The 24,706-nt window shown below is 38.9% G+C and overlaps 1 protein-coding gene across 5 annotated transcripts in view; it reads left to right on the top strand.

Moving 5' to 3' along the window:
• Window positions 1–24,706, top strand: part of LOC150078471 (rho GTPase-activating protein 45-like) — a 492,654-nt gene that overhangs the window by 264,665 nt on the left and 203,283 nt on the right. For all 5 annotated transcript variants that reach the window (XM_090385482.1, XM_090385485.1, XM_090385486.1 and 2 more), the window contains one exon: window positions 12,891–13,007. In XM_090385482.1, the coding sequence (XP_090241608.1) occupies window positions 12,891–13,007 (117 nt within the window). The remainder of the gene's footprint in view (window positions 1–12,890; window positions 13,008–24,706) is intronic.

Here is a 24,706-nt window from a genome sequence, read left to right on the forward strand (position 1 = left end):
GTAAACTCTAGAAGGAAGGGGATGAATCAGATTTGTCCATTTGATATCGATGGTTCAACTGTTGACGATCCTGCTCAGGTAGCTAACAAACTAAATGAATATTTTGCATCGACATTCACACATGAGGAGTTATTCAGCGAGGGGAATGCCAGAGGTGTATTCAACTCTGGCAGTAAGCTAGATAATCTTGTAATAACTGAGAATAAAGTGGAGGAGAAATTGTTGAAGATAAACACAAGAAAGGCACCTGGGGTGGATGGGATCTATCCAGTTATATTAAAGGAGGCAGCAAAGGAAGCAAGCAAACCCTTAGCCATAATTATGAGAGCTTCCTTGGACTCAGGAGAGTACCCATAGACTGGAGATGTGCAAATGTGACCCCAATTCACAAAGGAGGATCAAAGGCTGACACAAGTAATTATAGACCTGTGAGTTTAACTTCTGTTCCAGAAAAATTAATGGAGGCACTGGTTAAAGAAGCGCTGCAGGATCATCTAGACAAGACTTCAGTTATAGCTCGGTTGTTGTTATTTGGTTTTTAGGAGCATTAGCAACTAAGGCCATATTGCTCCGGGATATGCGGTGATCATTCCCTTGACCTTTCCGCATCCTCCATATTTGGTGGTGACGGGCTCGAACCCCGGTCTAATCAAGAAGCGTGTGCTACACACTGCTGCTCCTTCCCACCTGGCTACAGAGGCGCCTTTATAGCTCGGACACAGCATGGTTTTGTTAAGGGGAAGTCTTACCTGACCGATTTGATTGGATTCTATGATGTGGTCATAAAGGAACTGGATGCAGGGAATAACTTTGATATCATATATTTGGATCTTAGAAAGGCTTTTGATACTGTTGCACATGGAAGATGGCTGAACAAATTGGAGCAGTGTGGCATTGGAGGCAAATTGCTTCTATGGATAAAGGGGTGGTTGAGGGGGAGAAGACAGAGAGTGGTAATCAATGGATACTGCTCATCGTGGACTAATGTTATTAGTGGAGTCCCTCAGGTTTCAGTGTTGGGTCCATTATTGTTTTCTGTATTTATAAATAATATTGATGATGGTATATCAAGCTTAATATCCCAGTTTGCAGACGATACAAAGGTTGGCACGGTTGTTAAGGACACTACAGATGGGCTGAGAAGTGGCAAATGAAGTTTAACATTGACAAATGTAAAGTACTACATATGGGAAACAGCAACCCCCAGAGCAACATATCAACTCTGTGGTACTACACTGACAGTGGTAGAGAATGAAAAGGACCTGGGGGTAATTGTACAGGCAGATATGAAGTTCTCTGAGCAGTGCAGACGGGCTGCAAGAGTAGCTCATGGTGTCTTGTCAATGATATACAGGAATTTTCTAGCAGGGATAAGGAGGTGATTATTCCCTTGTGTGTGCAATGGTCAGGCCACACCTTGAGTACTGTATACAGGTCTGGAGGCCTCATTTCAAGAAGGATGTAGAGCTGCTGGAACGAGTACAGAGAAGGGCAACAAGATTAGTGAATGGAACAAAGGGTTGCTCTTACGAAGAAAGGCTTAAGTTTTGCAAATTACAGTGTCTGGAGACTAGGCACTGGTGAGGTGATCTGATAGAGGTGTATAAACCCTTGAATAGTTTGAGCATGCTCAGTGCTGATGGGATTCTTCCTCTTGCTCAGAATAATCACCTGAGAGGGCATAAATTCAAATTGAGGAAAGACAGATGTAGGATAGATGTGCAGAAATTTGCCTTTAGCCAGTGGGTAGTTGGTTGGTGGAACAGACTTCCATCCCTTGTTGTGGAAATTGATAACCTAAATAAATTTAAGGATCAGCTGGACAGGTATTTTGAACAAACGGAGGAGTGAAGTGGAAGATTTTTTTTTTTTTTTTTTTGGCTGATTGGTGCTGCATAACATCAGCTTCCTTTTTTGCATCATATGCCTCTAGTAATGCTGATATAGTGTAAATTCTTGGTGTGTTCTTCTGAAGACGTGGAACCTGTTTATATAGCATGATTGGGGTAAAAAAAAATAATAATAATAATAAAATAACAATAAAAAAAACAAAAATAAAATAATAATAAATAAATAAGTGCCTGGAGCAATGTCTATAAGAGATTAGACATAATTATATTTCAAGAAATCTTGCTGATCCTAGCTTCTAGGATGGGATCCTCCATGGGATTATTTCCCGTAGCATGAGAAGTCAGTCCATTTCTCCACCTCTGTTTCCTTCAGTCTTGCTTTATTTCTTCTATCTTCTAACTATTGGAGGATTCCTCTGTTTGAGCTTCCTCTCTTATATTCTTTCCTACCTCTACAACTCCCAAACTTCTCCTTCTATATATTTTCATTTCATCCTAATTTGGGCTATCTTGGGTCTTTTGCCCAGGGTTAGTCCAGCAGGTGGTAATAGATCCTGGCCGCCTCCACGTGGTGGGGTGGGATGTGATGACAAGATGTTGTTACACCCCATCTGCTAAGAGCCAGGTACCAGCTGTTTGATTATCTGAACTATTTAATTAACTAAACTATCTTGGTCCCAATTAGTTTGGATAATCGACATTGTACTGTATATGTTTTGTGTGTTTGGGCCCTGAGAAATAAAAATATAAATATATGTTTATTATAAGTGAAAGGTGCCTAGTGAGCATCCAAACTTGTGTGCTCCTGCTGGCACAAGGCCAGAAGGCCCCTCACACTATAGAATTTTAAAAAAATACAGTAACCCCCCGCTATTTGCGGTATCTGTATTCGCGGTCGCTGATTTAATATAAAATTAAACCTAAAAAAATGTGAATTTTAAAGCGCCGTGAACATTTTCCGCCATAAAAAACATGGGCATGGCTAAAATTATCTTTCCCGGTCAAAACAGCTCTCGGTGTGTGTGGGGGGGGAGAGGGGTGACAAAATCGCAAGCATGGATGTTTCTCGCTAATCCTTGTTCAGTATGTGTTATGCGCTTGTCATGGAAGGTTTCGTCGTTTGCTTTTAATTTATATGCTTACAAAAGTGATAAATCTACCGTTTTGCAGTGTAAAACAGACTTTTTCAAGCGTGTTAATGGAAGAAAGTGACTTTATTGTGGACAAGTTCTTCCTAACCCGTACAAAAATATGGCTACGAATAACAAGGGAAATGTGAAAATATCAAAGAAGGTGATGACATTAGCGAATAAAATTGAGTTATTAGACAAAATTTCTAATGGTGAAAGTGTCTCCTCAGTGGCAAAACATTACAAAATCAATGAGTCAATGGTGCGGTCAATCAAAAAATTGGAAGAAAAAATCCGCCGTAGTGTCCGTGAAAACACACTAATTGCTTCAAAAATTTGCTCTGTAACTCGTGATGTTAAATTAGAAAAAATGGAAAAAGCTTTAAATCTGTGGATAGAAGACCAAACTCAAAATAAAATTCCGTTAAGTTCACTCATCATTCGTGAAAAGGCAAAACTCCTTTATCAACACTTTAGCGAAACTGGTGATAGCACTAGCGGGATACGTGTTTTAGCTAGCAAAGGTGCTGGTTTGAAAGATTTGTTTGAAATTTCTAATAAATATTACATTTAATATTAAATTGTTTCTTATTTTCATTTCGATGCCATATGCTTGCATTTCACTATGTACTCTCTATGTGCATAATCATATTATGAAGGTACATATAATACATACATAGACAAAATTTTAGACTAGTTTTTCTTATATATTTCATACTTTGGAACGTAACACCTTTATTACTATGGGAGCCATAACTCAGTATTCGCGTTTTCGGTATTTGCGGCATTTCTCAGGAACGTAACCCCTGCTATTCGCGGGGGTTTACTGTAATTGGATTTCCATTCTCATAAAGTTAGCTGTGATTGACTAAACATATAAGAATTTTAGCATTAGCAGAGGCATTTGATGCAAGAAAGCAAGCTTATGCAGCATCAGCCAAAAAAAATAAAAATAAAAATAAATAAATAAATAAATAAAAAATAACCACTTCCACTTCACCCCTCTGTTCGTTCGAAATACCTGTCCAGCTGAGCCTTAAACTTATTTAGGCTATCAACTTCCGCGACAAGGGATGGAAGTCTATTCCAGCAACCAACGACCCGCTGGCTAAAGGCAAATTTCCTCATGTCTATCCTACATCTGTCTTTCCTCAATTTGAATTTATGCCCTCTCAGGTGATTATTCTGAGCAAGAGGATGAATCCCATCAGCATTGAGCATGCTCAAACCATTCAAGGCTTTATACACCTCTATCAGATCACCTCGCCTGTGCCTAGTTTCCAGACACTGTAATTTGCAAAACGTAAGCCTTTCTTCGTAAGAGCACCCCTTCGTTCCATTCACTAATCTTGTTGCCCTTCTCTGTACTCGTTCCAGCATCTCTACATCCTTCTTGAAATGAGGCCTCCAGAGCTGTATACAGTACTCTAGGTGTGGTCTGACCATTGCTTTATACAAGAGAATAATCACCTCCTTATCCCTGCTAGAAGAATTCCTATATATCATCGACAATACACCATGACCTACTCTTGCAGCCCGTCTGCACTGTTCAGAGAACTTCATATCTGCCTGCACAACCACAACCAGGTCCCTTTCATTCTCTACTACTGTCAGTGTAGTACCACAGAGTTGATACGTTGCTCTGGGGTTGCTGTTTCCCATATGTGGTACTTTACATTTGTCAATGTTAAACTTCATTTTCCACCTCTCAGCCCATCTGCTCAACCTTTCCAGATCCTGTTGCAGTAGCATAGTGTCAGTAGTGTCCTTGACAACCCTGCCAACCTTCGTATCGTCTGCAAACTTGGACATTAAGATTGATATACCATCATCAATATCATTTATAAATACAGAAAACAATAATGGACCCAATACTGAACCCTGAGGGACTCCACTAATAACATTAGTCCACGATGAGCAGTGTCCATTGATTACCACTCTCTGTCTTCTCCCCCTCAACCACCCTTTTATCCATAGCAGCAATTTGCCGCCAATGCCACACTGCTCCAATTTGTGCAGCAGTCTTCCATGTGCAACAGTATCAAAAGCCTTTCTAAGATCCAAGTATATAATATCAAAGTTATTCCCTGCATCCAGTTCTTTTGTGACTGCATCATAGTATCCAATCAAATTGGTCAGGCAAGACTTCCCCTTAACAAAACCATGCTGTGTCTGAGCTATAACTGAAGTCTTGTCTAGATGATCCTGCAGTGCTTCTTTAACCAGTGCCTCCATTAATTTTCCAGGAACAAAAGTTAAACTAACAGGTCTATAATTACTTGTGTCGCCCTTTGATCCTCCTTTGTGAATTGGGGTCACATTTGCACATCTCCAGTCCATGGGTACTTCCCCTGAGTCCAAGGAAGCTCTCATAATTATGGCTAAGGGTTTGCTTACTTCCTTTGCTGCTTCCTTTAATATACAGGTGACCCCCGCTTAACGCTGATCATTCGTTCCGGAAAAACAGAGCTCTAAGTGAATCAGCGCTAAGCGAGCGCCGCTTTCCCATAAGGTAGCATACGTATTTATGAGCTGCGGTCGGTGCCATAGGATATTTCCTAATGAATAATAAATAGTAATGAAAAGATGCACAAATGTCGGTCAAAATATTTAATATTCAAATATTTGCACATATAAAATATTCTGCATTGCATACGTATAATTATGTGGTAACTACTTGCGTATCAAAAGTAAATTTAAAATTCCAATTAAAATAATGAATTTAATTGAATTGATGAATTTAATCATGAAAAATGTGTGGATTTTGAGTTGAACTTTGGCCCTCTTCCAAATAAACTAAAAGGGGTATTAATTTTAAATCCCCCGCAGCGTTACAACCAACAATAAAGTCAACCGATCCTTCGCTGCTTTGAAACCTGGCATGTTTTTTTCTTCTTTCAATATGAAACTTCTTTTAGGCATTCGTTTCCACAAAAGTCCTGCTTCAGCTATGTTAAAAAGTTGAGAAGTATAACACATAATACCCCTCTTCAATAATTTTAACAAAAGTTCTTTTCTGAAAGTTTCGGCTCCATGATCTGCACTTGCGGCTTCTCCCTGGATTTTAAATCTATTCAACCAGCCCTTACCAGTTTTAAATGGTTCCACATTTTTTTTTTTTTTTTTTTAGGCGAGTTTTCTTCAGATCATCATATTGGCTAATCTCTCTCTCTCTCTCTCTTTTTAATATTTAACTTAACTGAATTCTGCATTGGAATATTATCTTCAATAAAATTAGTCTTTCCATTTCAATCCTAATAGCCGGCCTAGTCCTAGTTGCTTGCAGTGGAACAGCTATCTTTCCCGCTGCAAAAATTAATTCTTTATATTTTTTTAAAATTGTTCTTACAGTTAAAGTTGCAAGCCCTAAATTATGGCACACATTCGTTTGTCGTTGACCGGAATCGATTCGCTTCAAAACGTCTAATTTAATTTTCAAATTCAGTCTTTTTCTTACATTTATAGTCTTCGTACTGCGCGCAGACGTTGTTGCTTTTTCATTCCTATCAGTCATTATTAGCCCTTCGAAAATGTAACTGCGTTGGTTGAATTAATTACGATACAATATTTAAGTAAACTTTCCGTTAGGCACGATGTCTAATACTCTACTGAGTGATGACTAGACTTCGGATAAATGCATATAACGCAAATATTACAAGCAATATACTTGGTCATTTTTTAAAATGTTGATCTCGGAACTACGTAACAAGTCACGGTACTGAAACTAAATTAGCGTGCGAGAAAATTTCACTGAGCATGGGAAAATTTCTCAAGTCGGCGTGGAAAACGTTATAATGCTGTTTTGCTATTCATTTTCAAGCTATCGACTCCATCAAATGAAACGATTGCGTTATGTCAAAAATGTAATCTGTAAAAGAGCGTTATAGTGATCTGTGACAGCATTATAGTCAGATACGGGTTATAATATAAGAACAGCGTTATAGCGAATCAGCGTATAGCGAACCGCGTTATAACGGGGGCCTGCTGTAACTGGATAGATTCTTCTCTGCCATATGCCTCATTAGCATTAGCATTAGTAGAGGCATTTGATGCAAGAAAGCAGCATCAGCCAAAAAAAAAAAAAAAAAAACCCACTTCCACTTCACCCCTCTGTTCGTTCAAAATACCTGTCCAGCTGAGCCTTAAACTTATTTAGGCTATCAACCTCCACCACAAGGGATGGCAGTCTGTTCCACCAACCAACCACCCGCTGGCTAAAGGCAAATTTACGCACGTCTATCCTACATCTGTCTTTCCTCAATTTGAATTTATGCCCTCTCAGGTGATTTTTCTTAGCTAGAGGAAGAATCCCATCAGCATTGAGCATGCTTAAACCATTCAAGGCTTTATACACCTCTATCAGATCACCTCGCTGGTGCCTAGTCTCCAGACACTGTAATTTGCAAAACTTAAGCCTTTCTTCGTAAGAGCACCCCTTTGTTCCATTCACTAATCTTGTTGCCCTTCTCTGTACTCGTTCCAGCAGCTCTACATCCTTCTTGAAATGAGGCCTCCAGACCTGTATACAGTACTCTAGGTGTGGCCTGACCATTGCCTTATACAATGGAATAATCACCTCCTTATCCCTGCTGGAAAAACTCCTGTATATCATTGACAATACTCCATGAGCTACTCTTGCAGCCCGTCTGCACTGCTCAGAGAACTTCATATCTGCCTGCACAATCACCCCCAAGTCCTTTTCATTCTCTACCACTGTCAGTGTAGTACCACAGAGTTGATACGTTGCTCTGGGGTTGCTGTTTCCCATGTGTAGTACTTTACATTTGTCAATGTTAAACTTCATTTGCCACCTCTCAGCCCATCTGCTCAACCTTTCCAGATCCTGTTGCAGCAGCATAGTGTCAGTAGTGTCCTTGACAACCCTGCCAACCTTTGTGTCATCTGCAAACTTGGACATTAAGCTTGATATACCATCATCAATATCATTTATAAATACAGAAAACAATAATGGACCCAACACTGAGCCCTGAGGGACTCCACTAATAACATTAGTCCACGATGAGCAGTGTCCATTGATTACCACTCTCTGTCTTCTCCCCCTCAACCACCCCTTTATCCATAGCAGCAATTTGCCTCCAATGTCACACTGCTCCAATTTGTGTAGCAGTCTTCCATGTGCAACAGTATCAAAAGCCTTTCTAAGATCCAAGTATATAATATCAAAGTTATTCCCTGCATCCAGTTCTTTTGTGACTGCATCATAGTATCCAATCAAGTTGGTCAGGCAAGACTTCCCCTTAACAAAACCATGCTGTGTCTGAGCTATAACTGAAGTCTTGTCTAAATGATCCTGCAGTGCTTCTTTAACCAGTGCCTCCATTAATTTTCCTGGAACAGAAGTTAAGCTCACAGGTCTATAATTACTTGTGTCAGCCTTTGATCCTCCTTTGTGAATTGGGGTCACATTTGCACATTTTCCAGTCTATGGGTACCTCCCCTGAGTCCAAGGAAACTCATAATTATGGCTAAGGGTTTGCTTACTTCCTTTGCTGCCTCCTTTAATATAACTGGATAGATCCCATCCACCCCGGGTGCCTTTCTTGTGTTTATCTTCAACAGTTTCTCCTCCACTTTACTCCCAGTTATTTCAAGATTCTGTAGCTTACTGCTAGAGTTGAATACACCTCTGGCATTCCCCTCGCTGAATAACTCCTCATGTGTGAATGTCGATGCAAAATATTCATTTAGTTGGTTAGCTACCTGAGCAGGATCATCAACAGTTGACCCATCAATATCAAGTGGACCAATCTGATTCATCCCCTTCCTTCTAGAGTTTACATAAGTAAAGAACTCTTTGCTGTTTTTCTTTGCATCCCTTGCCAAGGATTTCTCGTAATCTGCCTTCGCCTGCCTAACCTCCTTTGTAACTTGGTTGCATATCAACTTGTATCTATCATAGGCTTCTGTGTCATGTGTTAATTTGTAAGTATCCCATGCATTTTTCTTCTCTGCCATATGCCTCATTAGTTCATCTGACATCCATTTTGGCCTAAACCTTGAACAATATTTCTTAGTTGGTATGTAAAGCCTAGTAGCTTCCAAGATAAGTTCTTTGAATGCTTCCCATTTTGAATTTGCTGTTGGTAACATCATCAGTTGGTCCCACTGTATAGAATTTAAATACTGTCTCAGTCCATCGTAGTCGCCTTTACGGAAGCAATAACCCTTCCCTTTACCCCTAATGGTAGTTACCTCTTTCAGTAAATCCCACTTCAGCACACTGTGATCACTGCCACTAGTGGTTCATTTATCTGAAGATTCTTAATGCATGAAGAATCACTGCTGATAATCAAATCAAGAGTATTCCTCCCTCTAGTTGCCTCCCGAACATGCTGATGTAGAAAACAATCATCCAATAAATCCACAAAAGCCCTGCTAGTGCGTGAGTAACCAGCCCCCAAATTCCAGTCAATATCTGGGAAATTAAAATCTCCCATTATAAGACACTCTGATTTACTGGCCCACTCTATTTCCCTGTACAGTTCCTTATTATACTCATCAGAGTCATTAGGCCTATAGCACACTCCTACTCTCAATTTTGATCTCCCAATGCTTATGTCACACCAAACTGACTCCACACTGCACTGTCCAGCGATGTCGACTGGCTTCACTTCCTTGGTTTTTATGTGTTTCTTAACTAATAGCATAACCCCTCCCCCCTTCCTATCCTGTCTATCCTTTCTGTAGACGTTGTACTCCCCAAATTGCAGTTCTGCATCCCTTATATGTGTGTGACACCACGTCTCTGATATCCCAACAATATCTGCCTTTGATGTTTTGAGCAATACCTCAAATTCATCAAATTTATTTACTAAACTCCTAGCATTGGTGTACACGCAAGTATACCTGCACCTGTTTCTATTCTTAGTTACCCTAACACAACCCATGTGTTTACTTGTACCGCAATGGCTCCCATCAGTCTCTGAAATACCATGCATCTTGTTTTTCAGGCTTCTGCTCAAAGCTACCTGGGGTAGATCCCATCCACCCCAGGTGCCTTTCTTGTATTTATCTTCAACAATTTCTCCTCCACTTTACTCTCAGTTATTACAAGATTCTCTAGCTTACTGCCAGAGTTGAATACACTTCTGGCATTCCCCTCGCTGAATAACTCCTCATGTGTGAATGTCGATGCAAAATATTCATTCAGTTTGTTAGCTACCTGAGCAGGATCATCAACAGTTGACCCATCAATATCAAGTGGACCAATCTGATTCATCCCCTTCCTTCTAGAGTTTACATAAGTAAAGAACTCTTTGCTGTTTTTCTTTGCATCCCTTGCCAAAGATTTCTCGTAATCTGCCTTCGCCTGCCTAACCTCCTTTGTAACTTGGTTACAGATCAACTTGTATCTATCATAGGCTTCTGTGTCTTGTGTTAATTTGTATGTCTCCCATGCATTTTTCTTCTCTGCCATATGTCTCATTAGTTCATCGGACATCCACTTAGGCCTAAACCTTGAACAGTATTTCTTAGTTGGTATGTAAAGCCTAGTAGCTTCCAAGATAAGTTCTTTGAATGCTTCCCATTTTGAATTTGCTGTTGGTAACATCATCAGTTGGTCCCACTGTATAGAATTTAAATACTGTCTCAGCCCATCGTAGTCGCCTTTATGAAAGCCAATAACCCTTCCCTTTACCCCTAATAATGGTAGTTGCCTCTTTGAGTAAATCCTACTTCAGCACACTGTGACCAATGCCACCTAGTGGTTCATTTACCTGCAGATTCTTAATGCATGAAGAATCACTACTGATAATCAAATCAAGAGTATTACTCCCTCTAATTGCCTCCTGAACATGCTGATGTAGAAAACAATCATCCAATAAATCCACAAAAGCCTTGCTAGTGTGTGAGTGACCAGCCCCCAAATTCCAGTCAATATCTGGGAAATTAAAATCCCCCATTATAAGACTCTCTGATTTACTGGCCCACTCTATTTCCCTGTACAGTTTCTTATTATACTCATCCGAGTCATTAGGCCTATAGCACACTCCTACTCTCAATTTTGATCTCCCAATGTTTATGTCATACCAAACTGACTCGACACTGCACTGTCCAGCAATGTCGACTGGCTTCACTTCCTTTGATTTTATGTATTTCTTAACTAATAGCATAACCCCTCCTCCCTTCCTATCCTGTCTATCCTTTCTGTAGACATTGTACTCCTCAAATCCCAGCTCTACATCCCTTATATCTGTGTGACACCACGTCTCTGAAATCCCCAAAATATCTGCCTTTGATGTTTTGAGCAATACCTCAAATTCATCAAATTTATTTACTAAACCCCTAGCATTGGTGTACACGCAAGTATACATGCACCTGTTCTTTTTCTTAGCTACCCTAATACAACCTATGTGTTTATTTGTACCCCAATGATTCCCAGCAGTCTCTGAAATATCTTGTATCTTATTTTCCAGGCTGCGGCTCATTCCAATAGAAGCAGTGCAAGAATCTCTTTCACCTCTGCCAGTGGCTACTGTTAATCTATTAGTCCTTGTATCCCCCCCGATCTAGCAGTTTTCCGACCCACCTGACACTGCCTCGATAGCATCAGCAAACATTCTTGCACCCTTTCTATTTAAGTGTATCCCATCCCTGTAGAAGCAGTCTCTCCTATTAACAAGTACAGACCAGGCTGAAAAAAATTCTACCCCTTGAGCCCTGCACAATCCTTCCAGGGCCGAATTGATCGACAGGGCTCTCATCATATACTCTCTCCTATCGTGTCTGGGCAGAATTGCAGACACTTTCAAATTCAACTCTAATTCACGGCTTTTTTTCAACAGTGACCTGTACTTGTTAAGTAATTCGGGATCCTCGTTGCCTTTTATTGTACTAGCAAATTTTTGCTTTGGGCAGTTGATTAGAGCGTGTGGCATTAGTTAAAATGATGGTTCAAATTACATTTTATTGTCACAAAACTGCCTGATTCTTAGCAAATATATAAAAATATATTAGTAATTTCCTGTTCATATTCAGTAATTTCCTGTTCATATTCAGTAATTTCCTGGTATTCTTTAGTATATTTTTGTGGTTTGTTTATGATTTTTTTTTTTTTTTTTTTTTTCTTTTCAGCTTTATAATTTATTTTAGGGGAGCCACACTGTACTCTAAGAGTATAGAGTAATTCCTATTCCTAGAACAAACATGGTAATTAGTCTGGTGGACTTTTGACCAAACTCAGTTTCTTCACTCTAGCTCAAATTATTAGAAAAATGCACGCTTCATTACCTATAAGCCCAAATCTTCAGTGAAAGACCAATGTATACCCTTTATGATCTACCATAACATGCCTACATGCTCTAATTCTTAATATTTTTAACTGATGAAATTGATGAAATCAGTTAAAAAGATGCTTCATAGGGACGGACCTTCATGTCCTTTCCAGGAAAATCTGCTGCATTTAATTTAGATTTCCGTTAAATCTCTCCTTTCCCTATTTGATAATTTTTTTCTAATCAAAAACACTTTGTTAAACTGCATAAAACTTCATTAAACTCATTCTATAAAGAGAATACGTCATTTTAAATTTGAGGATCAAGTATTTGATCTTAAAATTTAAAAATTATTATTTTTGAGGGTTCCTTATTAGCCCTGCTTTCTGTTGTCATCTTTGTTCATTGTTTCAGCCAAAAACTGTGACCTCCTTGGGTGACTCACTAGTGGGTAACCCTTGCTCATTGTCATTAATCCACATGTGCCAGATATCACTTTTATTAAATCTGGTTTGTTTGTTATTCAGATGTTGTTTTAACATGATAGTGGTTATGATATGGTAAGTTTAATCAACTTGACTCTTAGATCCATTTCTTGGAGAGAAACATTTACAAAATCAAAACTTGTTTTTCTTTATGAAAATTATATTTATAAGCTGATTTTTCCTTTGTAGGAAGAAGTATTGATACAAGTAAGGGAATTAATGCTACAGTGTGATCAAACAATGAAAGCTGTTACCGTTGGGTATTTCCAACTTCAGCACACAATTTCTGCTCCAGCACCAGTCCAGGTAAGATTCAGTTTTAGAATTTACCTAATAATACAAATACAAGTTGTATTAGTACTATTTTAAACTACTGATATACTGTCATAATATATATAATATTGGTTCTCAACCAGAGGTATCTCGAACAGTACCCAGGGGGAACTTCAGCCTTTGCATCCAAAATGGCAGAATTTCATGGGCTTTGATTTTAGTGAAATGTTTATCATCATCATTATCAGCCATTTTCAATCCACTGCAGGATGAAGGCCTCTCCAGCAACTTTCCAGTTCCTTTTGTTTTGTGCAATGGCCATCTATTTACTACCCACAAATTCATGGATTTCATCTGTCCATCTCCGTTGTTGTCTTCCAGGTTTTCTCTTAGCTCCTCTTGGGTACCATTCTGTTATTTTCTTAGTCCATCTATCATCATGTCTTCAAGCTATGTGTCCTGCCCAAGACCATTTTAGTTCTTTAGTTTTGATAAGAATGTCCTTTACTTGAGTTTTCTGCCTAATCCATGTGTTTCTCTTCTTATCTAACAGTCTGATTCCCAATATAATTCGTTCCATTCTTCGCTGTATAGTTCTCAGCTTCTCTTCCATTCTTTTTGTGAGTGCCCAAGTTTCACTTCCATAAGTCATGATGGGGAGTATACATTGGTTCATTATTTTACGTGGCGCCTCCGTAGCCAGGTGGGCAGGAGCAGCAGTGTGTAGCACACACTTCTTGATTAGACCAGGGTTCGAGATCGTGACCACAAAATACAGAGGATGCAGAAAGGTCAGGGAATGACCACCGCGTATCCCCGTAGCAATATGGCCTTAGTTGCTAATGCTCCTAAAAACCAAATAACAAACAAACAAACATTATTTCACATTTCAGACAAATTGGGATATTGCTCCTCAGTATGTGACTATATTTCCTGAATGCTATCCATCCAAAATTTATTCTTCTCTTGACTTCTGTCCATTTATCATTATTACACCTAATAACTTGTCCCAGATAAGTATATGACTCCATGTTGTCAATTTCTGCTCCTTCAATCATTATATCCCTTTCTGTGGCATACTTGTTCATCATTACTTTTGTTTTAGCCAAAGTCATCTTTAGTCCAAAATCCCTACTGACTCTGCATAACTGATTCAGATTTTCCTCTAATTCTTTGGGATCTTGGCTTATGACCACCACAATGTCATCTGCAAATCGTAAATGGTTTAGGTACTCTCCATTCACATTGACTCCTTTCTGTGACCAGTCTAATCTTCTGAAATCTTTCTCAAGGGCAGCAGTAAACAACTTCGGAAATATTGTCTCCTTGTCGAACTCCTTTCTCAATTTTAAATTTACTACTGTCTTTGTCTAGACTAATAAAGGAGGTAGCATTCTCATATATTTTCTTTAAAATCATAATATATGGGATATCAATGCCTTTTTCTTCCAGTGCCCAAAACATTGCCTTATGCTGTATGGAGTCAAATGCATTTTCATAATCCACAAATTCCAGGCATTATGGTGTTTTATATTCATTTGCTTTCTCCATTAGTTGTGAAAGCTAATGGAGAAAGGTGATCCATAGTTGAGAATCCTGTCCTAAAGCCTGCTTGCTCTTTCAGTTGATTCTCATCAAGTATTCTTTCTAATCTGTTAGTAATGACCCTTGTGAACAACTTGTAGATGTGAGATAACAAGCTAATTGGTCTATAATTTCTAATTTCTGATTTATCTCCTTTCTTATGCAGCAAAACTATGATTGCCTTATTCCACTCTTTAGGCATCACACCTTTTCTAATGCTTTTTGTGAAGGATCTTGCCAGTTTTTCTATTATGTCTCTTCCTCCCAATTTTAACAACTCTACAGTAACTTCGTCTTCCCTCGGGGCTTTCTGATTCTTCATTTTCTTCAACGCATGTGCTGCCTCATCAGCAAGGATATCAGGTATGTCTTATCTGTTACTAATTTGTGTTCCATCTTCCCCACTGCTTGCATCATTCCCTTGCTCCTTGTGTAACTCTTTATAGTAGTATTCTACTATTTTAATTACACTCACTATTCTTCAGTTTCAGTATCATTTGTCTTTCTGTATTACTGCTCATGACTGCTGATTTAAATCCTTTGTTTTCCCTTAGTGCTTGTTCTACTTTTCTTGTGTTAAATCTTCTTATGTCCTCTCTGAGACCCTTTCTAATGGCTTTGCATAACTCAGTATACTCAATTTTCTCCCTGTCAGTGTTTTTCTTGTTCTTCATTTGTCATCTTCGGTTCATCATGACAAGTGTTTCTTGACTGATTTTTTTCTTCTTTGGATTTCTTTTTACCTATAGGTTTCTTGGGTTTTATCACTTTCAGAAAGTTGTAATATTCCTTGTCGATATCTTGGTCCTGAGCAGTCTGCAGAAGCTGAAGCTTTTTCTTAAGTTCCAGTACATACTACTTTTTCTCCTCTTCAGTTATCTTAAAGACCTTTGTATTATTTATTTGAGTCAGTACAGTAACATCATTCATGATATATCTTCTGTTAGTGAGGATGAAGTCTATTTCATTAGTTGTTAATCCATTTGGGCTCTTCCATGTCTACTTTCTGTTCATCCTTTTCTTGAAAAAAGTGTTCATTACTGACATTCCTCGAGATTCTGCAAATTCCACAAGTCTTTCACCTCTTTCATTTCTTTTACCAATTCCAAAATTTCCTATAGTTCCCCTTTCTGCGCTGTTTTGTCTCTTTCCAACCTTAGCATTGAAGTCCCCTATAATGATAGTGTACATCTAGAAGACTCTCAATTTCGGTATACAATTCTTCAACCTCTTCATCATCATGGCTGAATGTTGGTGCATAAATCATTATAACCTTCAGCTTATACCTCTTAGAAATCCTGAGTAGTAGTCTTAACACCCACGATGATGTACTTTTGAATTCCAAAATGTTGTTTTTTTATATCTTTATGGACCAGAAAGCCAACTCCACCTTCACTCCTTTCACTGTTTCCATTGGTGTACAGCAGATTTCCACTTGATAAATTTATAAGTGATTCATTTCTTCTTCTTGTTTCAGTGAAACCGATGATATTCCAATTCACATTTTCTAATTCCTTTTCCAGCTCTAATATCCTGTCTTCACCGATGAGCAATCTTACGTTGTAACAGGCCAAGTTCAGTTTTCGTGCATGGCAGCCTGGTCGTACCCAGAGATTCTTAGCACCCTCTGCTTCCACTCTGATCCTCTCGCTACAGTAAGAGTGGGCGTGAAAGCAGCTGCGGACTGAGGGCCATTTGTTTCGTCTTACTGTCATGTGTGCCGACCGGGCTAGCCAGGTGGGTAAAGTGCCTGCCTGGGAACCCACCCAAAGATCACGGGTTCGAATCCCGCCTTGGGCTTGGATCAAAGTACTGCAAAAACCTTGGAAGGTGCATTATGGCCACAGAAGCCGATACACCAACAATTACCAAAAAAAAAACTGTCATGTGCTGGAGGGTTTGGTCTTTTCCTCTTCACGCTGACCAGGCGGCTTGAAGAGAATCACTCTGCAGTTTTGTTGCCACCTAAGTGACATAACAGGGCTTACCATCGAGGTGGGCATGAGTGAATTTTAGGGAGGCAGGCCAACCAGACTTCTCCTAAATATTCTGATATAGAAAGATATTGGATCCATCAGTGTTTTAGACTGAGTGTCTGATAACACACAGGATGCCTGTTCCCCCTCTAAGCCCCTAAATGTTTATCAGGTAAATGCAAAATTTTATTGAATTTACTGCATATTTATTTCTGATTCCATAGAATTTATCATGTTTTGAAAAAAAACTAAATCAAAACCAAACTGTCCACTTATCATAGTGAAAAAGTGAAATCACAATTTCTCCATAAATCACTTATTTCATGTATATTTTTGTCTAGTTTAACCTTTAGCAGTTTTTGCTGTCCAAAGTGTAACTTCTAGTCAACGAAAGGGTATCATGTGCTATTGCTTACAAAAATTTAATTTGTAACTAATGCTGCACTTGATGAATGGTAGCCATATTCCCCTCCAGAGGTAGCTGTTTATAATTACAGTAAAACATTGAAAATCCGAATGTCAATAATCCAAATGGGCAAGCAGTTTTTTTTTTTTTTTTTTATGCTGGTGATATAAAATAATTACAGTAAATGCCAGTTATTGTGATCACGTTTGCAAATTAAATTTTGATTCTATTAAATGGCAATTCTAATAAGCAAAAATCGGATGAATATTATCCAAAGGCTATAAAAAATGAAGATATAAAGCATAAATTTACACTTTTATTACCTTATGCCAATTAATAAAAATTAAATGATATGTGAAAATCAGAAGAATATTATCAACAGGTTAACAAAATAAAAATAAATTTATGCTTAAGTACATAACTTACAGTACTAAATAAGCAACACTTTGTAATCTGATGAGATTTACCAACGATTTTATTCCAAATGTCAAGGTATATCGTGAATCAAAAGGCAAAATCGGCTAGGTCTTGCTTATCCTAGACAAAGTGCCATCACATCCTTCAGTGAAAACATTTAACAAAATAGACGATGGATTCGTGGTAATGTTTCTTCCATCAAACGTTCCCACCGACCAGGGAGTCATCTCATCGAAAATTTGAAGAGAATCTACAAAAAACAACAAGTCTTGCATCGTTTACTTTCAGAACCAATGAGCAGAATCAAACTGAAAGAGATGAGGGACAAATACTGAATGAGATGATCAACTTGTTTCATTCAGTCTCTGGGTTTGAAGATTGCGATGAAGGTGATGCAAGGGTGTGGATGGAAAATGATACTGATGCAACAAGGTTTCCTGTTTTAAATGAAAATGAAATTGTGAATGTAAAATTAACTGGAGCTCCTGAAAATGATATGGACGAAGAAGAAAATGACATCAGCACTGAGCCTACGCATGCTGAGGCAGTCACCACATTAGAGACTGTGATGATTGGTACAAGCAAAAAACTGAATGCTGTCCAACTCAACTATTCTTGCTGAAAAGGATGAGAGAGCAAATAAATTAAGTTTGAAAATGGTACAGCAGAAATAAGTTAAATAAGGACTTAACCCCCAACTAGTGTGGGAATGAGCAGCAAACAGGTGCTCCAACATAGGAGCACCTGTTTGCCTTCCCTACTGCCTTCCTCTATTTTCCTACCACTTTTAGCTCCTCCCACTTCCTATCACCCCACACTACCACCACCTTTTTTTTTTTTTTTTTTTTTTACTGGGCTCGGCTCTCCTGTCTGTAGCTTTGGCTACCACAGTTCGCTCCGCCAATGCTTTCATACTCCCTACTGCCTGGCCCGCCTCCTTGTAGCTTTGGGTGGTAAACTAGAGGTTTCTGTGTGAAAACACAAGCCCCTAGGCGCTAAGAGGCTGGATGAACAACACAACCAACATAACCCACACTAAACACTTCACGAACACTCACTAACCTACATAAATCTGGCCTTTACAGAGTTTTGTATTCATCACATTGCTTCACGCACAGTTGGGGGAAACTCCCTGAACCCCATTACAAATAACACTATACACTACACTATGTCCTTTTATCTTTGCTTTCAACGATTTCAGGCTATACAAATTCTACACTGTCATGCATGATTTCTGAATTTGGGAAAATTTTTTGTCATGCTCAGGCTGCTTCTGATAAGAAGCATGACCTCACTCTTCTGTCTTGCCTATCCTAAATATGTTATACTCACCATAGTAAAACTCGTAGCCTGTTTTTTTGGTGAAATCACCTTTTTGTTAGCCTTATTATTATTATATTAAAATGCATTATATCAAAATTATCGAAATATTTTAATGCCAGTGTTGTTATTTTCTCCATATCATGCTAACTATCAGTAAGTGGAAGAAACAAGGTAAGGTGTTTAATATTGTTTTGAAACAGTATTTCATTATAACCCAATCTATTTTTATTTTTGCAAAATATAATCATATTGCTAGTTATGTCACTAAAATTATTATTACTTCTGCTGTTAGTTTTGAAGAATACAGAGTATCCTCAAACCTCCTTTACAAAACTAAAATGTTACATGTGAATAGTACATAGTACATGATATGAACCTGAAACCAGTTCCAGATAGATATCTTCAAGTTTATATTCACCAAACAGAAAATATGCACAATGCAGTAGGTGGCAGCATAATCACAAAACTTACCAGCTCCAAGGAGGCACATTATGTGTACTTTGATTCAATGAGCTGCAGTCTGCTATTGCTGTTATGTGTAAATTTCAAATGCAGTTCAAAAAGAAGCCACTGAATAGACCTACAGTTTTGCAATAGTAAGGATAATTCATAAATGACATCTGTGTGCACAGTCATCCTGATGGAGAGGATCAGACTGAGGTGGCCAAACAAAATTCACTGAGGGCCATCCTGACAGAGATTGCCAAACAAAAGTCAGTGAGGGGCACAGTGAAGCAGGTTTGAGAAAGTTTTATATGAAGCCCAGGGAAATCCATATGATGTGCTAGTCATGAGCTTAACATGTCAAAGTCAGACGTGTGCAATGTTTTGTTGCTCTCTGAAGATCAAACCATACAATTGACAGCTGGTCACTTATACTTAAAAGGATGTGTGTATTATGTGTACAGATAAACTGTTGATAAACAACAAAATCAAAAAGATGGAATTGATAAGTTCTGCATGATTACAGTTTTGCAGTTATGCTGCTCTCTATTAGCATTAGTTAACACATACACTGGTATGCAAAACTTAAGGAACAATTTAACCCTGCGGGCTCACATCTGGTGAGTATGGGCTTGGCACACCCAGGGTCCTAAGCTGGATATCATCATTCTTCTCTTTCTTGGTGATTCCCTTCTACTTTTGACATTGAACAGTGGCAGTTGAGTCTGCGCAGGAATCATAAGGAGGAAGTTGTTCTTGCCCAGACCCGCATAGGACATAGTCATTTGACTCATTCATTTTTGCTGAAGGCTGATGATCCTCCTATGTGTGAGTCCTGTGGCACAATTTTATCAATTAGACACATTTTAGTTGACTGTCCAGATTTTAACAATATCTGTTTTACCACTTTTAATCATCTGACTGAGCCATATACACTCAGTCAGATTTTATCTGACAATGACAATGTGTCTGCTGTTTTTAGCTATTTAAATCAATAAAGGTTTTTACTTGTATTTAAAATTTACATGTTATTGTTATTTCTTTATTGATTTATCTTTTCTACATTTTATACCTAAGTAATACCATGGTGACCTAAGTAATTAGGTCAGTGAAATTAAAATTTTTATATATCACCTGGTTTTGGTGCATTATAGCCTTAGTTGCTAATGCGCCAATAAAACCCAACAACCAACCAACCATCTATTTTTGACACTCTCTCTCTCTCTCTCTCTCTCTCTCTCTCTCTCTCTCTCTCTCTCTCTCTCTCTCTCTCTCAGGGAAGGTAACTCAGGAATTTTTTTTTTCCTGGTGCAGCATAAACCTCAGGCTTCCTTGCACAATATGGCTAATAATAATAATAATAACACTATTTCTAAAGGTTACAACCAAAAAATCTTTACTTAAGGTGCTCTTTACTGATGAGAGTAGATTCAGTCTCAGCAGTGATTCTGGATGTCAGCTAATCTGGCGAGAGGTTAGCACATGGCATCACCCCGCAAACATCACTGAAAAGGACTGGAGAGGCATTATCTTGGATAAACATACACAACTCCAGACACTGGAAGGCAGTACTGTAATTGGTGCATGCTACTGTACTGTACATGGGGAAGGATTACTCTACTGTAATCCTTCCCCATTTGCATTTGTTCCAAGGTGCCATTGGCTGAAAGTTCGTGTTTATGGATGGTAACGGCACACCTCATTGCACTGCAGCTGTTGATATGCTTTTGGAAAGTGAGAACATTGTTCGTATGGATTGGCCTGCCTGTTCCACGAATCTAAATCCCATTGAACACATATGGCACGCTGGGGAGATGCCTAGCAGCACGTCCACACCCACCAGAAAATGTTCACCAGAGGAATGAACGATGACAGAGGGTGCTGACGGAGGAATGGACGATGTTACCGCAAGAACTTTTCAACAACATTGTTCTAAATATGGACAGGCGGTGCAAAGCCTGCATCGACATTAGGGGTGGCCATATCTCCTACTGAGGACCACCTCTTCTCTTTGTTTCATCTTTGGCAGTGATGCACTGCATCATGACAGCAAGTACTGTGTTGCCATTTTTGAATAAAGTCCCTCTGTACTGTTTTGTTTCCATTGTTTTGTCAGTGTTGTTTCTTGCATCATTTCTGTACCTCACGAGGTTCCTTTGGTATGCTTTTTCCCCTATCCAGGCCACTCTTATGAGAAGCTTCAGGTGAAAAACCTGACTGGTCCTTAAATTTTGCACACCAATGTATGATGTAAGAGAGCTAGCTTATACAGCATCAGCCAAAAAAAACTTCCCATTTCACCCATCCAGTCACTCCAAATGTTTGTCTAGCTCAGCCATAAATTTATTTAAGCTATCAACTTCCACAACAAGTGATGGAATTCTGTTCCAGCAATCAACTACCCACTGGCTAAAGGCAAACTTCCGCACATCTATTCTATGACTGTCTTTCCTTGATTCCAGTCTATTCCCCCTCAGATTTTTTAATCTGAAGAAGTGGAAGAATCCCATCAGCATTCAGATTGCTCAAACCATTCAAGGCCTTATACACCTCAATCAGATCACCTCGCAGATGCCTAGTCGCCAAATGCTGCAATTTGCAGAACTTAAGCCATCCTTTGTAAGAGCACCTCTTTGTTCCTCTCACCAACCTTGTTGCCCTTCTCTGTACTCATTCTAGCAAATCTACATCCTTCCTAAAATAAGGCCTCCAGACCTGCATGCAGTACTCAAGGTGTGGCCTGACCATTGCCTTATACACTAGGATAATCACTTCCTTATCTCTGCTACCTAAATTCCTATATATCATTGACAAGCCTACATGATCTGCTCTGGCAGCCCATCTGCACTGCTCAGAGAATTTCATGTCCGACTGCACAATTACCCCAAGTCTTTTTCATTCTCTACCTCCCTGAATGTAGTACCACACAGTTAGTACATTTATCTTTGATTACTGCTACCCATATGCAGTACTTTGCATTTGTCAACATTAAAATTCAATTACCACTTCTCACCCATCTACCTAACGTTTGTAGATCCTGTTGCAGTAGCATACTGTCTTTACTATCATTAATAACCCTGCCAACCTTTGTATCATCTGCAAACATGGACATTTGGCCTGATATACCTTCATCGATATCATTAATAAATACACAAAACAACAATGGCCCCAGCACCAAACTCTGGTGGGCTCCACTAATAACATTGGTTCATGTAGAGCAGTGTCCATTTATTACCACTCTCTGCCGTTTTCCACTCAACCATCCATTTATTCATTGCAGCAACTTGCCCTTCATGCCATACCTCTCCAATTTGTATATCAGTCTTCCATGTGCAACAGTATCAAAAGCTTTCGTGAAATCGAAGTATATGATATCAAAATTATTTTTAGCATCCAGTTCCTTTGTGACCACATCGTAGTAGCCAATCAAATTGGTCAGACCTAACCTTAACAAACCCATTTGTCTGAACTATTACTGCAGTCTTGTCTAGATGATCCTGCAATGCTTCTTTAACCAGAATAGAACTTAAACTAACAGGTCTATAAAATCATTGTGTCTCCCTTTGAACCCTCCCCCCTTTGTGAATTGGAGATACATTTGCACATCTCCAGTCCATGAGGACCTCCCCTGAATCTAAGGATGCTCTCATAATTACGGCTAAGGTTTTGCTTACTTCCCTCACTGCTTCCTTCAGTATAACTGGATAGATTCCATCGATCTCAGGTGTCTTTTTTATGTTTAACTTTAACAACTTCTCCTCCACTTTGCTGTCAGTTATTACAAAATTATTTAGCTCCCTTTTAGTGTTAAGTATTCTTCTGTCCTCCCCTTCCTTACAGAATTCCTTATGTGCGAATGTAGATGCAAAATACTCATTCAGTTTTTTCGCTATTTGAGCAGGATCATCAACAGTTGAACCATCAATATCAAGTGGGCCAATCTGATTCAATCCCTTCCTTCTTGAGTTTACATAAGTAAAGAAGTCTCTGTTGCTTTTCTTTGCATCCTTTGCCAAGGATTTCTTGTAATCAGCCTTAGCTTGCCTAACCTCCTTTGTGACTTTATTACAGACTAGCTTATATCTGCCATAGGCTTTTGTGTCAACTGATAATTTATATGCATCCTGTGCATTTTTCTTCTCTGCCACGAGCCTCATTAGTTCATCTGACATCGATTTAGGTTTAAATCTTGAACAGTATTTCTTAGTTGGTATGAAAAGCCTGGTAACTTCCAAGATTGAAATTTAATTCTTTAAAGCCTTCCCATTTAGAATTCACTGTTTTTAACATAATCAGTTAATCCCACTATATAGAATTTAAAAACTGTTTGAGACTACTGTAGTCACCTTTACGAAAGCAAAAATCCTTTACTTTACCCTTAATGGTAGTTACATTTTTAAGTAAATCCCACATCAGTACACTGCAATCAGTCACCTAGTGGTTCCTTTATATGCAAGTTCTTAATGCATGAATAATCACTGCTGATAATCAGATCAAAAGTATTACTGTCTCTGGTTGCCTCCGAACATATTGCTATAGTAAACAGCCTCCAATAAATCCACAAGTCTCTCTGGCATGCGAGTTACCAACTCACATGTGTACATGCACGTATACATGCACCTGTTCCTTAGTTACCCTAACATAACCCATGTATTTACTTGTTCCATGCTGACTCTCAGCAGTTTTTCAGATCCCCAGCAACTTGCTCTCTAGGCTGCTGCTTATTCCAATAGAAGCATTTCAAGAATCACTTTCACCTCTGCCTGCGGTACTGTTGTTCTTTTAGTCTGCGAATCCCCCCACACTAGCAGTTTTCTGACTCACCTAACACTGCCTCAATAGTATCAACAAATATTCCTGCACCCTTTCAATGAACCATATCCCATCCCTGTCGACGCAGTCTCTTCTGTTAGCAATCAGAGACCAGGCTTTAAAAATATTCTACCCCATGAGCCTTGCACAATCTTTCAGGGCCAAATTGATTGACAAGACTCTCATCATATAGCCCTATCACGTCTGAGCAGAATTGCAGACACTTTCAAATTGTCATTAATGCTAACGTGTACAACAGTATCACCTTTTGTGCCCTTACCATTAGCATTAGTAGAGGCATATGATGCAAGAAAGCAAGCTTATGCAGCATCAGTCAAAAAAAAAAAAAAAACATTTCCAATTCACCCCTCCATTTATTTGAAATACCTGTCCAGCTGATCCTTAAATTTATTTAGGCTATCAACTTCCCCAACAAGGGATGGAAGTAAGTCTGTACCACCAACCAACTACCCGCTGGCTAAAAGCAAATTTCCGCACATCTATCCTACATCTGTCTTTCCTCAATCTGAATTTATGCCCTCTCAGGTGATTATTCTGAGCAAGAGGAAGAATCTCATCAGCACTGAGCAAGCTCAAACCATTCAAGGGTTTATACACCTCTATCAGATCACCTCGCCAGTGCCTAGTCTTCAGACACTGTAATTTGCAAAATTTAAGCCTTACTTCTTAAGAGCAACCCTTTGTTCCATTCACTAATCTTGTTGCCCTTCTCTGTACTCGTTCCAGCAGCTCTATATCCTTCTTGAAAT

Source organism: Mastigoproctus giganteus, chromosome 11, assembly GCF_048544385.1.
Source record: "Mastigoproctus giganteus isolate SK-2022 chromosome 11, ASM4854438v1, whole genome shotgun sequence".
Classification (NCBI taxonomy): domain Eukaryota; kingdom Metazoa; phylum Arthropoda; class Arachnida; order Uropygi; family Thelyphonidae; genus Mastigoproctus; species Mastigoproctus giganteus.